This window comes from Cebidichthys violaceus, unplaced genomic scaffold (assembly GCF_023349555.1).
Source record: "Cebidichthys violaceus isolate CVI_PGR_0920_01 unplaced genomic scaffold, fCebVio1.0.p SCAF_14, whole genome shotgun sequence".
NCBI lineage: Eukaryota > Metazoa > Chordata > Actinopteri > Perciformes > Stichaeidae > Cebidichthys > Cebidichthys violaceus.
The window spans coordinates 5795316-5813091 of record NW_027176307.1 but is presented as its reverse complement, the minus strand read 5'-3'; the positions used below and the strand labels follow the sequence as shown (position 1 = coordinate 5813091).

The 17776-nt window shown below is 41.2% G+C and overlaps 1 protein-coding gene across 4 annotated transcripts in view; it reads left to right on the top strand.

Annotated features, from left to right (window-relative positions):
* mcm9 (minichromosome maintenance 9 homologous recombination repair factor) overlaps positions 1-17776 on the top strand; it is a 34556-nt gene that overhangs the window by 9205 nt on the left and 7575 nt on the right. For all 4 annotated transcript variants that reach the window (XM_068708605.1, XM_068708606.1, XM_068708607.1 and 1 more), the window contains 5 exons: positions 6-209; positions 311-436; positions 2048-2167; positions 2352-2526; positions 12042-12244. In XM_068708605.1, coding sequence (XP_068564706.1) covers positions 6-209; positions 311-436; positions 2048-2167; positions 2352-2526; positions 12042-12244 — 828 coding nt within the window. The remainder of the gene's footprint in view (positions 1-5; positions 210-310; positions 437-2047; positions 2168-2351; positions 2527-12041; positions 12245-17776) is intronic.

Below are 17776 nucleotides of genomic sequence, written 5' to 3'. Positions count from 1 at the left end.
CCTAGGAGATGATGTAACTGTTTATGGGGTGATGTACCAGCGCTGGAAGCCCTTTTATGATGGCACTCGTTGTGATTTGGAGCTGGTCCTCAAAGCTAACAACATAGAAGTGAACAACCAGCAGGCTGCTGCTGCTGCTCTTCTCATGAAGGATGTTCAGAAGGAGTTTGAAGACTTCTGGAATATCTACAAATATGATCCCATAGCTGGTGGGTAGGAATTGCCTCATAACATTAAAAACTCAACCATGTTTTTATTTACTTTTATCTAATTTGTATTTATTTTTGAATGCTCCTCCTTCTCTCTGTAGGTAGGAACCAGATCTTGTTGAGCCTGTGCCCACAGGTATTTGGCATGTTTGTGATTAAACTGGCAGTTGCCATGGTATTGGCTGGTGGGGTGCAGAGAGTGGATTCTTCTGGGACCAAGATCAGAGGTATCTCTCTCTCATATTTCTCATGTGTTTAAAGTAAGGACAAATATCAATAGCCAGAGAGTTTACACGTTTATAATGCTATATACTGCATTGTCACGGCACAGGTACTGCTACAATGATTTGCTTAAGGTTTAGGGGGATTTAAGGCTGTGCACCAGCTCTTAACAGACCTGCCCGTGTATGCCCATGCTGCCACTCAACAACAAAAGGATTTGGGCCTTACCTGAAATGGCCTTCCCCGCAACTTTGTGGTTATTTAATTTTTTTATTATACTATATTTATTCCGTTAAGGGGGAAATTTGTCTCTGCATTTGACCCATCCCTGTATCAGGGAGCAGTGTGCCCGGGGAGCCGCTAGGGGGTCAGTGTCTTGCTCATGGACACTTCGACTCAGAACACGTCCCAGCCAAGGATCGAACCGTCAACCCTCTTAGCCCAGTGAGCTAGTCGCCCCCAAGTTAGTGGAGCCACGGTCCATTCCCTTTCTTGTGTTAACGGCCGTGTAGTGAGCGCAGAGTCAGTTTCAGTTCAGACACAGACATGCACTAAACCAAAATACTAAGGGATTAAGTTGTAATGATTGCCAGAAGTCTGCCTGCTAGTTACAGCAAATGTGAATGGGGAACCTGTGGGTTATGTTCCTTCACCTATATAAAGTAATGTAATCTTATCAGTTGCCAGTATTTATGACACAGGATATAAATAGGATCTGTTATTGTTATTGGTGTAATTGTGTTCACCGGTGTTTTGTATAAATTGTGTCGGGGGGAAGTGACACGAGGGAAGATTGTGCGCGCACACTGGAGGAAGCGAGCACCGTTCACTGGTCTCCAGAAAGCACGGTTTGCCGGCATTTGCTCAGCCAAGGATCAGAAGAAAGCTGTAAGGGATTAACAGGCTGGAGTCTCTGCCGGGAACAGCACAGAGGGCCACATCGGGACGAGCTGTGGTGAGGTAGAGCGGGTTCGGCGGATACAGGGACCGCGGCGTCTCGCCACGCATCCGCCGGTTATTGACTTTTCCTCGGGATTGTTTTTTGTCAACGGACTATTTTTCATTACTTAAGGAACTTACAGAACTAATGGGACACGGGGTTTGGGGGGATCGTTTGTGAATGTTTAGTTTATTGTGCCGAAGTACGGCGGGAGCCTCACGGTTATTTTTGGTTGTGTATTTTGTATACCGAGTGAATTTTGAGTTATATTAATATATTGTTTTACATTTACCTGGGTGTGTGGTTTCTTTGGTGTCTGGTGTGGTCTATTCGTATAGGGAATAATAGGTTAATAATAATAATACCAGGTTATTCAGCCATATAGATTCTATAAACCAACTAATTCAGATCCGCCCCTGCCCTTAATTTTAGCGTTTGTACTTTTCCCTTTTTCGGTTTAGGTAATTAGGTGAATTGTTACAAAGTTATTGCTCATCGTCTATCAGTGTCAACAATAAGCGTTGCACTCTTCTTCTACTCAGGTGTCTTATTAGGTGAGATTGAAAACCATACAAACCAAAAAATGACAACCTGTGGCCGTGACAATATGGAAACTGTGAGAAATGTTTTCTCTATGCTTGATTTTCTCACTACAACTTCATCTGTTCCTCTCTAGGCGAGTGTCATATGTTGCTGGTCGGCGACCCTGGCACAGGGAAATCTCAGTTTCTAAAGTATGCAGCTAAGATCATGCCTCGCTCTGTACTCACAGCTGGAATTGGATCAACAAGTGCAGGTAGGCTGTGGTCTGTCAGCTCTTGTGTCAGTGCAGTATATTATCCATTCATCAGGAATTTGTCAATCAAAAGCTTGATGTTCTCACATAAAGAATTTTACATGCTTACATATAAACATATCCAATCACTTCATGTTTTACTGGATGAACAAAATTTATTGACAAATAATGTCATTTGTTGAAGGACTGACCGTAGCGGCGGTGAAAGATGGAGGTGATTGGCATCTGGAAGCAGGAGCCCTGGTCCTGGCAGATGGTGGTTTGTGCTGCATTGATGAATTCAACAGTATCAAGGAACATGACCGAATCAGCATCCATGAAGCTATGGAACAACAGTCTATCAGTGTGGCCAAAGCTGGGTAGGACAGTCATGCCAACATATCCACATGCTCATAGAATTCCAGTCAAGGCAAAGAACACCGACGTTCATCTAGGTTTAATGGGGTTTTGCCGTAATAAGGTATACAAAGGCGACTGTGGCTCAGTGGTAGAGCAAGGTCATCCTTCAATCAGAGGATCAGCAGTTCGATCCCCGACTCCGCTAGTCCATTTCAATGTGTCCTTGTGAAAGACACAAATTGCTGCTGCGGTTTATGAATGGGTATGAATGCTTAGATAGATCCTGATGGGCAGGTGGCACCTTGCATGGTAGCCCCTGCCATCAGTCTATGAATGGGTGTGAATAGATGAATGATGACATTTAGCTTTGAGTGGTCAGAAGACTAGAAAAACCCTATACAAGGACAAGTCCATCCATTTACAAGGTCTTTGAAAATAGCAGTTTCATTGACATGTGTAAAATCTGTAATGACAAATGTAACCTGAGGCTCATCATGCTTTTGTGTATTCGTGCCCCTCTGTTATGCTGTGTTCACACCGAGGCGACATGAATGTCGTATATCAAATAAAATATAAAATTCGCCTCATTCGCAAGTTGAGATTTTTCAATTTGTGTCAGAAATTTGCGTGACGCTGTATCGCGAAAACCTATCAGCGTTGCGGTTTCCTCCTGTCATCACTGACATTCTGCCGTTTTTGAATCAGGAAAAAAATATTGTAGCCGTAGGTGGGGACCCAGAGCTCTATGATACCTCATAATAGTAGAGACCGGACGACACTATGTGTATAAACCATATGGTACAAACAATAAAAACAACGCTGCTGTATTTATGCATATATGACGATAGGTTGAGTGTTGATGGAGCAGTTTTAAAAGTTATTTGCTTGTCGTCTTGTGTAGAGAACTAACCAGTGGCAGGCCGTGTGTTTTTATACCTGGGCCTTCAGTGCTGTCCTACTACAGTTGAACCACCTCCTAATAACCTCATGATGCTACAGGTTATTAGGGGTGTAACAATACACATATTCATATTGAACCGTTCGGTACGAGGCTCACGGTTCAGTACGCATTACGAATCAAACAATACGTTTGAATAATACTATGCATTTGGAAACTGCAGAAGCTTAAATTGTGGGAAATATAATGTTCATTCGGTGGAACCACTGCGCTCAACATGGCTACCCACCCAATGTAACAGACAACGTGCTGTCTGACACGCCCACCACGGAAGAACAACATTGTACTCTGGTGATGCACGCGTGTTCTGGGAGACACACTATGCTAAACTAGCTTAGCAGGAAAACCAACAGCAGCACACATGCTACAAACTGTTCCCTACTGATTTAAACAGGGCTAAAGCAATCGCCACACAATCCCCATTTCTCTAGACCATAATTCCTGCTTTATAAAAGAAAACAAAAGCCCAAACAGAGAACAAAATGTCCGAACCCTAACCCCTACAGGTTATTTGTTTTGTGTAAAAATGAAGCTCAACACCTACAAACTACACTAACTGCAGAGTGCAGATACATGAATACACGCATGACGGGATGCTTCGTCATTAACGGACTATGCATATAATCAATGTAATTAACACAATGACAAGAACAAACTCACAAGAACCAGCCACATATTTTATATGACAACAAAGCAATCCAGCAACACTGCGACGCTAAAACACGCATTCCGCCGCACACTGAAGAGCACGGGCCATTCAAATATTATTCACATCAGAGGGAACAATATCAACCATATCATAAAAACGACACCATAGACAAATTATCACAGTAGTAATGCTACTGCAGATGTAAAACAAAAGCAGTTCACTTACCAAAGCTGCTGTTCACTATTTAAAGACAAAGTCCATCCAAGTTTTCACAAGCACTGTAGCTTGTAAGTGTCCTGTCGTGCTAAGGTGTCTTGTTACTGCCTTGATTAGCAAATCCAGCGTAGCTCCAAACACCAAGACGCTCAGTCACAAATAAAATGCATTCCCAGCCATAAAATGTGCAACATTTCTCCGACGCTGTCAACCAGGAATACCGTTCGTAGTTGCTGGACTGAAAGTGGCGCACCAAACCTTTTCCTGGCTGGGTCAGGGCTGATGTCCAGCTTTTCTTTAAATGTCTTTTTTGAGAAATCCATTTCTCCTCCTTCAGCCATTGAGAGTTAAAAAAACAAAGCTAGGTTAAAAAAAAAAAAAAAAGAATCTACACCAAGCAAAACGCTAAAAATATCATGTCAATGTCTACAGTTACTACTACTACTACTAAGTTCTGTATGAAGGTAGATTTGTGTCTTTATTACGCAAACAAAAAAAAATGTTTTGAAAGCAAATTTCTCGCACTGCAATCAAAAATCAAGTTTGTAAGTGAAAATATATAAACTGAGAATAAATTATTTGTTAGTTTTGCTTATGAAACTACAATTTTTGGTTGCAAAACAAAAACCTTTGCTTTAAAAAAAACAACCTTTACTTTCAAAACGAAAACCTTTGCTTTCAAAACGAAAAGCTACAGTTTCAAAACGAAAAGCTACGGTTTCAAAACCAAAACCAAAACGTAAAGCTACGAGTTGAGTTTGGACGTAGTGGGCGGGGCATACGCTGCTGAATGAGTCAGGAGTTTCTATTGGTGGGTTCGACTTACGTTACATGCACGCAGAAAGTGAAGCTTCATGTCAACAACACCTCATGTCGTTCTTTAAAAAAAGAGACTCTACGACACTAACAACATGAAAACAAAGTGAAGTGCTACCACATTTAAAATAATTGTGACAAAACAGAGCAATATAATGTCAATTTACCTCCATGCCGCTCATCACAGTAATCTCTACAGTGGAAGTAGATGCCGGGATCCAAGTCGAACCCACCAATAGAAACTCCTGGCTTATTCAGCAGCGTATGCCCCGCCCACTACGTCCAAACTCAACTCGTAGCTTTACGTTTTGGTTTTGGTTTTGAAACCATAGCTTTTCGTTTTGAAACCGTAGCTTTTCGTTTTGAAAGCAAAGGTTTTCGTTTTGAAAGTAAAGGTTGTTTTTTTTAAAAGCAAAAGTTGTTTTTTTTAAAACAAAGGTTTTTGTTTTGCAACCAAAAATTGTAGTTTCATAAGCAAAACTAACAAATAATTTATTCTCAGTTTATATATTTTCACTTACAAACTTGATTTTTGATTGCAGTGCGAGAAATTTGCTTTCAAAACATTTTTTTTTGTTTGCGTAATAAAGACACAAATCTACCTTCATAGTTCTGCTAGCTAGCTTCAGTTTCACAACAGTCATGCTAGCCTACTGACCAATCACGGCGCATGTTAATGCTGAGCTGCACGTTAATGCTGACGTACTTGTAGACCTAGAAAGCTCTGGCACGTCGAAGAATACGCCCAACATGTCAAACTAAAAATCTGATTGGTTGAAGACTATGACAATCAACAATATTGTCCCCATTTACTTTAATCTGCAAAGGCTATGCAGCAGGCCTCGGGCCTCTCTTCTTACCAAGAGGCATAGGGGCAAAATCTGATTGGATAAAAGCTCTACTTAAAACAAGCTGCACTGGAAGCAGAGCAACAGAGGAAGACAGTAGCTGTGCAATGAGAAAATAAACTAATGGGAAAAATAATTAGAATACATGTAGTGTATTTATGAAAAATTATTAAATTATAAAATAGCTATAACTTTGTGATTCTGTTTAGGCCAGCAGAGAAGGCTTTGCTGGCCCTGACGGCCCACCACTGGAACTAACAAAACATGAATTGGCAAATAAATCGGCATCATTACGAAGTTATTTCGGCATCCCTTTTATCCGTTTATTGAGGTTAAATCACTGCAAAATCTGTTAATTTTGTGCTCATACAGCTGTAGTAAACCAGCCGAACTGTGGCTTGCTAGATTCAGTGAATACAGCTCGATGAAATTCACAGAGCGCCTCCGGATAATGTTATAAACCAGACAAGAAGGCGTTTAGTTTCCCGGGGATATCTGGGACTTCCACAACATGTACTAAGCAGAAATAGTGGTTATTTCTTTCATGGTTGATGCTGGAATTAAGTGGCTTAGTTGATAACTCTTTCCATGGAGATAAGCCACTCCTCTCCGGTGCATCTAGTGCGAATGAGGCGAATAAACACAAATAATCCTGCAAGTAATGCAACGCGGAAATTCGCTTTGTGTTTGGTGTGAACACAGCATTAGTTAGTAGTTGGCTATTTTATAACTATTTAGAGTGCTGTGGCGCCAAATCCATGCCAATAGTTTTGATCATTTGAAAATGATCAAAACTTGGTCTTTAACTAAGTAACTAACTTGAACAACTATTGGCTTGGATTTGGCTCTATAGATTGCATGGACTCAGGATGGGGTGAGATGCTGCCCCCTATTTCTTTGGTGCAGGTGCCTCGGTAAAACACATGGCACCTTTTAATGGGACAGGTATGAGGAATAGAATAAGTAAGAACTAATCAGACATGTACCTGGTGGACCTTTTTCATTAGTGAATGCCTATTCAGGCTTTGTGAGCAATGGAAAAGTAAAAAGTAAAAGTAAAAAAAAAGTAAAAAGTAATTCTAAAAAGTTAACAAATTAAATGTGCAGTGCAAGTATGTCTTGTAAAACCATGCAAACCACACTACTACATTTTCTATTCTGTTCCATTCTCTGTAAGCTGTCGATACCTTTTGCCATTGTGATGCCCCTTTTTGAGTGGATTGTTTTCTTGGTGAGCACATTTGTAGTGGAAAGTAACATTTTTAATAGAATTGATATGCTGAGCATTCAAATTTAGGTGATGTTGATCACCAAAGTCCATATGATTCATCACTTTTGGGCTGTGCAGATATAAGCACAATATCATGGCAATCCATTCAGCAGTTGCTCAGATATTTCAGTCTGGACCAGTGGTAGATTAATCGACCGACTGACTGCCATCCCTAGAGCCACATCACTAGCATGCACGCATACATTCTCTATAGGCTACAGTTCATGTGCCACACAACCAAGACAGGGTTCTAACGGATTACATGGAGCCGTGTTACGTAATGAGGATACACAAAAAGGTAACTATTCCATTACAGTTACAAAAAAAAGAAATGTAATCAGATTACCTATACATTAATAATAAATCTCACACCAGAGCAGCGACACGTTAGTGAAAAAAAATCACTGGCTGGAAACCTACCATTATGTAGTATGTAAAGGAGAATTCAATTCAATTTATTTTTGTATAGCCCAAAATCACAAATCCCAAATTTGCCTCAGAGGGCTTTACAATCTATACATATACGACATCCTCTGTCCTGGAACCCTCACATCGGAACAGGTAAAGAATTCCCCAAAAAAAAACTTTAACGGGGAGAAAAGAGGAAGAGACCTTAGGGAGAGGAAGGATCCCTCTATCAGGATGGACAGAAGTGTGATAGATGTCATGTGTACAGAATGAACAACAGAGTTACAACACATTCAATGCATATGACAGAACCACGGCAGGAGGCAAGACCATGGTCCAGGTATAACCAGGATCCACGGAAACCTGCGAGGCGAGAAAGAACAGTGAAGAAGCAAAGTCAGTAATGTTAATGGTATCGTTAATATAGAATGGTAATGTGAGTAATAATAAAAATGATATTAGCAGTGGGAGTCAGCAGGACCATGGTGGGAGGACGGACCAGGGTCCAGATATAACCACGATCCATGGAAACCTGTGAGGAGAGAAAGCACAAAGAAAGCAAAATTAGTTATGAGCATTAATGGGACATGAATTCATACAAAAATAGATGAAGAAGATGAGATAGGAGCTCAGTGTATCCTAGGAAGTCCTCCATCAGACTAGGCCTATAGCAGCTTATCTAGGGACTGGTCCAAGGCAAACCTGAGCCAGCCCTAACTATAAACCTGAGCTAGTCCTAACTATGAACCTGAGCCAGCCCTAACTATAAACACTATCAAAAAGGAAAGTTTTAAGCCTACTCTTAAATGTGGTGACTGAAACTGGAAGCTGGTTCCCTAGAAGAGAATCTTGATAACTGAAGGCTCTGCCTCCCATCCTACTTTTTAAGACTCTAGGAACCACAAGTAACCCTGAATTTCAGGAGCGTAGCTCTCTAGTAGGATTACATTACATTACATTACAGTCATTTAGCAGACGCTTTTATCCAAAGCGACTTACAATAAGTGCATTCAACATTGGTAATCAAAAGAACTACTAGTCACCAGAAGTCATAAGTACATTTCCTTTTCCAAACAAGCATCTAAGAGCATGAAGCAGAGCATAACTCAGAGCCAAAGTACAGTGCAGAAACAAGAAAAACAGTTAGTGCTATAAGTAATACAAATACAATAAGTGCAACAAGCTAGTATGAATACAATAAGTGCTAAGTGGAAGTCTCAGGGTAGCACTTCCTGAAGAGTTGGGTTTTCAGCCTGCGCCGAAAGATGGGCAGCGACTCTGCTGTCCTGACGTCAGTGGGAAGTTCATTCCACCACTGTGGGGCCAGGACAGAAAACAGCCGTGACCGGGTCGATCGGCCGCCAGGACCTCTGAGCGACGGGGCAACCAATCGCCCCGAGGCAGCAGAGCGAAGTGGTCGGGCGGGGGTGTAAGGCTTGACCATGGCCTGGAGATAGAAAGGAGCTGTTCCTTTCACTGCCCTGTAGGCTAGCACCAGAGTCTTAAACTGGATGCGAGCTCTTACAGGTAGCCAGTGTAGAGAACGGAGAAAGGAAGTTGTGTGGGAGAACTTGGGGCGATTGAACACCAGGCGAGCTGCGGCTTTCTGGACAAGCTCCAGAGGTCTGATGGCCGACGCCGGGGCTCCGGCGAGTAGAGAGTTGCAGTAGTCCAGGCGGGAGATGACAAGAGCCTGGATGAGAACCTGCGCCGTCTCGTCAGTCAGGAAGGGACGAATCCTCCTGATGTTGTAGAGCAGGAATCTGCAGGAGCGTGTAACGGATGAAATGTTTGCCGAGAATGACAGTTGGTCATCCAGGGTCACACCCAGGTTCCTCGCAGTGCGAGTTGGCGTCACCACGGTATCATCAATGGTGATGGACAGGTCCCGGTGCGGGCAACCCTTCCCCGGGAGGAACAGTAGCTCAGTTTTGTCTAGGTTGAGCTTGAGGTGGTGTGTCGTCATCCACTTTGAGATGTCCGCCAAACACGCAGCGATGCGCGTCTCCACTTGGGTGTCACCGGGGGGAAATGACAAGACCAGCTGGGTGTCATCGGCATAACAATGGTAGGAGAAGTCATGCGAGCGAATAACAGAACCCAGAGATGTTGTGTAGAGCGAGAAGAGAAGGGGGCCCAGGACTGACCCTTGCGGAACCCCCGTAGTCAGCATGCGTGGTTCCGACACGGCCCCCCTCCAGGTCACCTGGTAGGATCGACCCGTCAGGTAGGATGCAAACAGGGAGAGTGCAGAGCCTGAGACGCCCATCCCCTCGAGGGATGAGAGGAGGATTTGATGGTTCACTGTGTCAAACGCCGCAGACAAGTCCAGGAGAATCAGGACAGAGGAGAGAGAGTTAGCTCTCGCGGCGTGAAGCGACTCTGTCACCGCAAGGAGGGCCGTCTCTGTCGAGTGACCAACTTTGAACCCAGACTGGTGGGGGTCTAAAAGGCTGTTTTGGTGGAGATAGGAAGACAGTTGGTTAAAGACAGCACGTTCAAGTGTTTTGGATAGAAAGGGTAGAAGAGAAACCGGTCTGAAGTTCTTGACATCAGAGGGGTCAAGTGATGGTTTCTTTAGAAGGGGGGTGACTCTGGCGGTCTTGAAGGCCGTGGGAAAGCATCCTGAAACAAGAGATGTGTTGATGAGGTGGGTGAGGAAAGGAAGGAGTTCAGTCGCAATAGACTGAAGAAGAGGGGAAGGGATCGGGTCAAGGGAGCACGTGGTGGGGCGGTTAGATGTAACAAGGTTGAGGACCTCGTTAGGGGAGAGAGGAGCCAGAAAGGGTAAGATGGGGCGTGGAGATGGGAGGGAGAGCTGTGGGGGCAGGATTGGACAGGGAGAGAGGGGCTGAGAGAAGGAGGTTCTGATATCGTTTACCTTCTTGTCAAAGAAGTTGGCGAAATCATCAGGGAGAAGGGAGGAAGTACGAGGAGGGGGTGGGGGTTGGAGGAGTGAAGTGAAAGTTTCAAAGAGTTTTTTAGGATTTAGGATAGTATGGTACTATAAGCTCCTTAAGATATGATGGTGCCTGACCAATTAGAGCTTTGGTGCCTGACCAATTAGAGCTTTGTAGGTAAGGAGAAGGATTTAAAATTTATTCTAGATTGTACAGGGAGCCAGTGCAGAGAAGCTAATACAGGAGTAATATGATCTCTTTTCTTGGTTTTTGTTAGTACACGTGTTGCAGCATTCTGGATCAACTGGAGAGATTTAAGAGACTAATTAGAGCAGCCTGATAATAAGGAATTGCAGTAATCTAGTCTCGAGGTAACAAATGCATTAACTAATTTTTCTGCATCACTTTGAGACAGGATGTGCCTGATTTTTTTTAAATGTTATGTAGGTGAAAAAAGGCAGTCCTTGACATGTGTTTTATCTGGGAGTTAAAGTATAAATCCTGATCAAAGATAACTCCAAGATTCTTTACAGTGCTGCTGGATGCCAGAGCAATGCCATCTAGAGAAACTATATCATTAGGTAATTGATTTCAGAGGTGTTCTGGGCCTAGTAGAATAACTTCAGTTTTGTCTGAGTTTAACATCAGGAAGTTGCAGGTCATCCAGGTTTTTATGTCCTGAAGACATGCTTGAAGTTTAGCGAGCTGGTTGGTTTCATCTGGCCTGATCGATAGATATAATTGGGTATCATCTGCCTAACAATGAAGGTTTTTGGAGACTTTTCTGATAATATTGTCATGGAAGCATATATTGGATAAGGTGAATACAAATAGTCCAAGCACAGAACCTTGTCGAACTCTTTGACTAATTTAGGTTAATTGATGACTCTAAATTGCCCGTAGGTGGGAATGTGAGAGTGAATGGTTGTCTGTCTCTTTGTGTCAGCCCTGCGATAGTCCAGGGACAGTACAGGATTTGCCCAATGTCAACTTGGATCGGCTCCAGTCCCTCTCGACCCTGAATAGTATAAGTGGTTACAGATAATGGATTGACTGGCTAATCAACATACTAAATTATCATTCTTTCCTCTTGTCTTTATTTTCACATTTGATATTGAGGTAATCCAAAAGAAACAGAATTACTTTAAAATTGTGATATTTGGATTATGTTCATGATTGTATGTTTTAACAGGTAAACAGTAATTGTATTTGATTACATTTTTAAAGTAACCCTTACAACCTTGCCAACGAGTTACCACTATCATCTCTGAGGCAAGAGATTATAGTGGTAACCAGATGGATTAGATTCTTCATCCAGTCCTCTACAACATTATCCTAGAAAACACTCTGCCTTGAAAATAGAGGCTTTTTCTTCAGAAACACAATTTTGTTGTTGGTAAGCAAAGTTAAGATTGACTTGAGTCAATGACTTTATTCTGTATCCTGCTCTACATTGTCTCCTCTTTACAGTATGGTGTGTAAGCTGAATACTAGAACCAGCATCCTAGCAGCTGCCAACCCTAAAGGCCAGTACGATCCCAACGAGCCACTGTCTGTGAATGTGGCTCTGGCCAGCCCTTTGCTGAGTCGCTTTGACCTGGTTCTAGTTCTGCTGGACACCAGAAACGCAGAGTGGGACCACATCATCTCCTCTTTCATTCTAGAGGACAGAGGTATAGGATAAGCGTTTGAATTTAGAAAAAAAAATGCTAACATCAAAACAACTACTTTCATAAAATTAATTTTGATTATATTAATATTTGAATGATTGTTATTGTGTTATTTATTACAAAATGATGATGATATTACAAAATCATCCCAGGTGAATTAGTATATAACTATTATTTTAACCTTTTTTTTTTTTTTTTGCATTTCTGTATAGTGAAAGCTGGTATTTGTGCACAGTTGCAGATTTGGCTACATGCATTAATATTTAGTATTTTGAAACATTATTGACATAATTAAACAAAGCATGCAAGACAAACTTTAAACCGGTAAATAAGTAGAAGAAATATAATGGAATTTAAAAAGATATTTGTGCACCTGTGCATTTTTGTAACTATGGTGATCACAGCTTTTCAGACGTGGCTGTCACAAATAGTTCACTGATAAAAGCACTATTTACATGCACCAATTTGTTTTTAAATGCTTGAGAAACAGGAGGTCTTAAAAATTGACATTTGAGTGAATATTGTGCAGTCAAATCAAATTGTTAACAGGATTTTCAACCTTTATTTTGTTAAAATGCATCAATCTGGAGAAATATACTTCAACAGTAGCATCAAATATCAGCAAATGTGTTGATGATGTGTTGATCACAAAGACAATTAGATCATTCCCCAACCAGAAAGTCTGGATGAATGGAGAGGTGATGGTACTATCCAAAGCCAAAAAAAGCTGCCTTTTGGTCAGGTGACAAGGAAGCATACAGTATCGCTAGAGCAGAGGTAGCCAACACGGTGCCTGCAGACACCTGGTCGCCCACGGGGACCACGTGAGTCGCCGCAAGGTATGTTCTAAAAATAGCACTAGTCCCCATGGAGCTCCGTCTAAACATTTTAGTTGCTGTTTTTTTTTTTTTAAATCAAAAACGCTTACATTAATGTAGATTTTAAAAGGACGAGGCCGCAGCACCGCGAGCGCTCCTCGGATCAGGCCGCGGGGGCAACAGCTCGTGGGTGGCGGGAGTAGAGGCGAGGCAATGCAGTCCGACTGAAAAGGCCCAGACTAGAGGTTTGAACACGGGCGCCCGAAGACGCTTGCGCGCCTCCGAATGTTGGATCCCCCTCGGCTATAGACAAGGCTGTTTACTAGTTTCTTCGTGGAGAAAAAGGTACCATTAGAAAAGCTGGTGTCGGTGACTGCTATGGCAGGCCGGCATGCAGGCTTCATTGCGCAATGCAAAAGTGACCCAGATTCATTTAAAAAAAACAAAACGTTATCTTACTACATTTAATTTGTATAAACATAGGACAGAGTTCATGATTTGTTAAAAATTGTTACAAAGGTAGTGGTTAGTACAAACGAGACATGATGTGAAGATATGACAGTTAATGATTTCCTAAAAAATGTTAGAAGTGATAATTTGTACAAAAAATATAATGGGTGTGATTTTGAAAGGAATACACAAACATTGTTATTAATTAATGTAAGGAATAATTAACATTGACCGTCTCTTCACATATATTATTATTAGGGCTGGGCAAGTTAACGTGTTATTATCGCGTTAACACATTCATTCATTAACGCCGACAATTATTTTTTTGCGCGTTAACACCAGCAGAGAGCGATGAACATCTGTTTGTGTGTCTCTTCTGTCTCTTCCTGTTTCCTTCACCTACATTCCCCTGGGTCCTAAGTCCCACCTGTACAGTTTCTTATCACCCTCTGTACCAACATACATTTATAACAAATACCACACATATTACACAGTAATCAGCGTTACATATGTGTCTGACCAAAATACCAAAAAAAAAGAAAAATCATTTTTGTAGAGTTTTTAAAGTGTTTTTGTTTGGAATATGTATAATAAGCATATCATTTAGTTATTGCTACTGAGAATTTAACAAAAGAAAGGAAAAAAACATGACGTAGATAGGTTTGCAGTTTTCAAGGTGTATATTTCAAATTGCACTTATTACACATGACAATAAAGTTCTGAACACCGGCTGAATATCTATTATCAGAATCATTATAGCTGTATTTTAACTGCTACTGTGTAAATGAAATACTGCTGTTAAAAAGAACCTTCCCAGATAGCAAACTGACTTCGCTCCGGATCCGCCCCGGAGGTATCATAGGCTCCAGAACGGTTCTGGATCAGAGTCTACTTGAGCAGCGGGACGGATCTGGAACGGATACGCGTCAAAGATCCAGACCAGATCCGCCGCAGATCCGGCCCGTATCCGTTCTTGAAGCGGCCGGCTCATTTGGCCCGCGTCCAATTTGGACCCGTTCATGAAGCAGATCCCTTACTCAAAACTAACTACAGAAATATCTCAAATCAAGCTGACCAACATCTAGATTGCTCTATAAAAGTGTAAATACCCTATTAATAACATGTTGAATTTATTCAAGACTTAAAATCTTCAGTTACGCTGGAGAACATAAATGCATAGTTTGTGTAAAATCCCTTGTGCATTTATATCCAACAGTGGACTCTGCAAGTAACAATAAAATCCTGTATTAAAAACCCCCACAAAAAAGAAGTCCTATTAGCAGCTCCATGGGTTCTAATCCCAACTCTCCTCCTGACTATCTAATAAAAGGCAAAAAAGAGGTTGCTACAGCCTATATATTGAATAGGTATTAATAGAAAAAAAGAAATTTAACCATGAATATTATCAAAAACAGTTTTTTTATTAAATTAAATCCATTTACAAGGATTTTAGAATATGACATGTATGGCATGTACAACATCACATGTATAACACATACATGTTTAGGCTTTGTCAGTATGCTGACAGTGGCACGCCTCCTGGAACTTCCCCTGTCTGCTGCCAGGTTGAATCACCTCATCATTGCTGTTTCAGAATCTCATCTGTGGCTGCACGTGAGACATGATTCTTTGACGCCATCTGTAATCACACAAGCAGATCATACAAAATCTCATGAACCCTCAGTGCAACATATAGCAGACATGCAGTCTAAAAGCTAGTGGCTGTCTGACATTTAACAGTTTGCTATGCTATATTCAGAGCTAATATATCATATAACTATATCTTTATGTAAAGATATAGTTGAGTAATATCTACCTGAGCAGACAATGAAGTTGAAGCTGTGAAGAGAATTTGTAAGTTTGAAACTACCTAAGACCTCTGGGTGACTTCAAATTGTTTTCATTAAATATTAGTTACTTGCGCAGGAGCAAAGTCTTCGACTTTGTGCTGAAGGACTTTTCCCCATGTATCCCTTTCCAGTTAATTCTCTTCCCAACATCATCATTGATCATGCGGGAAAAGATGTTCCATGTAACCCGTTTTGTGTCAACCTGATGGTTACCAGGGAGGAAATCTAAAATGGATCAAAAAAGTACTGTTAACATTTGATACAGAATGATTTTTAAAATACATTTTCATCAAACAGGGTATTATCCAGTGTGAATTACATATAATATAGAATAGTTCAAATCAAGATTGATTTTAATGAGAAAAATGTAATCAGATTTGATTGAGATGCTTAATAAAACAAAAAAACTCACCACACTCTTCTTCAGCTGAGAGTTGGAGAATCTTTAAGGCAGTCATCAAAATGCTCCAGTGAGTCAAATGGAAACTGTACTGGGTCAGTCACTTCCACTTCTTGGCCAATTGTGTGTAGCTTGTTGGTGAGATAGTTTTCTCTGGCAAGTAATTGTTCTTGCTGGTGTTTAATGTTCTCCAGTAAGCTCATAATATGAACTTCAGCAGCTGTTAAAAAAAAAAAAAGAATTAGGTTAAAAAATTCTTTGGACAACTGATTAAGACAGATTTCACAAAAAATATGGAAACAGCATGTTTTTTTTTTTTTAAGGTGACTCAAACAACAGAATAAGATATGCATACAAGAAGTCAACTCTACCATCCCCCTTCAGCACAGCACAAAGCCCTTACAAGAAATGAAACAGAAAATGTCCCAGACAATTGATTTGTTTAAAAAATAAACTAAAACTAAATCTAATAAGCATGGGAAGAACAGTGGTTGGCTCCTCTAGTGTCTTTGTTTAAAACTAAAGGAAACAATACATTATTATACAAAAGGGAACCTTTACAACCATTTGATAGAACATGCTATTAAAAGGAATGATCTCCCTTTCTAGACTGGACACCGTCTCCTCTAGCAGAGAACACATGTTTAACCATTATCTCACACACCTTTGATTTAATACTATGACCTAAAATGAATACTTTATGTTTCTACAGTTTAATTCTTAAAATCATGCTTTTAAACATATTTAAAACAGGAAAGAAAGAGAGCCTACCAAAGCAGTCACCAAAGAAAGGCTGGCCTCAAGGTTGTTCAGCTGCTCTCTCAGGTTTGTCTGAGTTCAGGAGGCCCAGGTGTACCTACCACCCCATTGTATTGTATGCCCCCTGTTGCGTGGGTCCTAATGGTAGGCTGCCTGTTACCTGCCTGCAGTATTTGAACAGGGGGAAAAGGCGCGTTCGATGTGCGGATCTGCCTGGTGTCCGCAGTGATTCCGCTGTTTGACCGTGCTTGATCTGGGGGCGGCCCATATCCGGTGCGCATGGCCGAACTGAGTGTGACAGTACAGCAGATCTGCCGACCTGAGGGCGGATCTGCCCCGGAGTCGACTGCTATCTGGGTTTGTTTAAAGTTTTTGCAAACCAAATGTTATTGCACTTTTGTTCATATAGCAGTACTTTTAAAATAAAAGTGCGCAATACACTACATTTGAATTCATTATTGAATTTTGTGCACATCGCGATTAATCGCAGAAAAATGTATTTATAAAGATTTAAAAATTTGAATCGTTGCCCAGCACTAATTATTATTATTAAAAGGTGATCTGTGCAACTTTGTTATTCAGAAAGTTTGTATCAAACAAGTAGCCCTTCGTACTACTCAGTACCCTTGAAGTGGCTCTGTTTCAAAATGGTTGGTGACCCCTGCGCTAGAGCAACACTGAACGCTGGTATGGAGGCAAAGCGGAGGCATCAAGAGAAACTATGAGAGACCTCAACACCAACAACACTAAGGCCATGTCCATACTACTTCGTTTTTGATCTCCGTCCACACGGCGTTTCAGCATCGTTTTAGAAATGATCTCAGCCCAGACTAACGCCTGAAAACGAATATCATGCGACTCTTCACGTACACTGGGCATGCGGCGATGTAAACAGGAAGTAGATTTGTTGTTTAGTTAAAAAAAATACGACAGAGTAATAAAGTAGTCTTTAATAATGAAAGGTCGTGTTTGATACTTAAGATCTTCTCTAAAATCTTCCTCTATAAACTCAAACAGATACAGTTCGTGGAAAGTTTTAGAAGTTTTATTTTTCAGACTTAACATTAGTTACAGCGCTGCGGGTCTTGCTACATCTCTCTATCACTCACTCATTCACATAACCAATCAAGTAGCGAACGCGGGTGTCTACATCATAGTTTCCAAACGTATCCGTTTTTGTCCGTCCACACGAATACGCAACCCGGAGTTTTCAAACTTATCCGTCTTCGGGAGCGTTTCCAAACTGCTCAAAAACGCC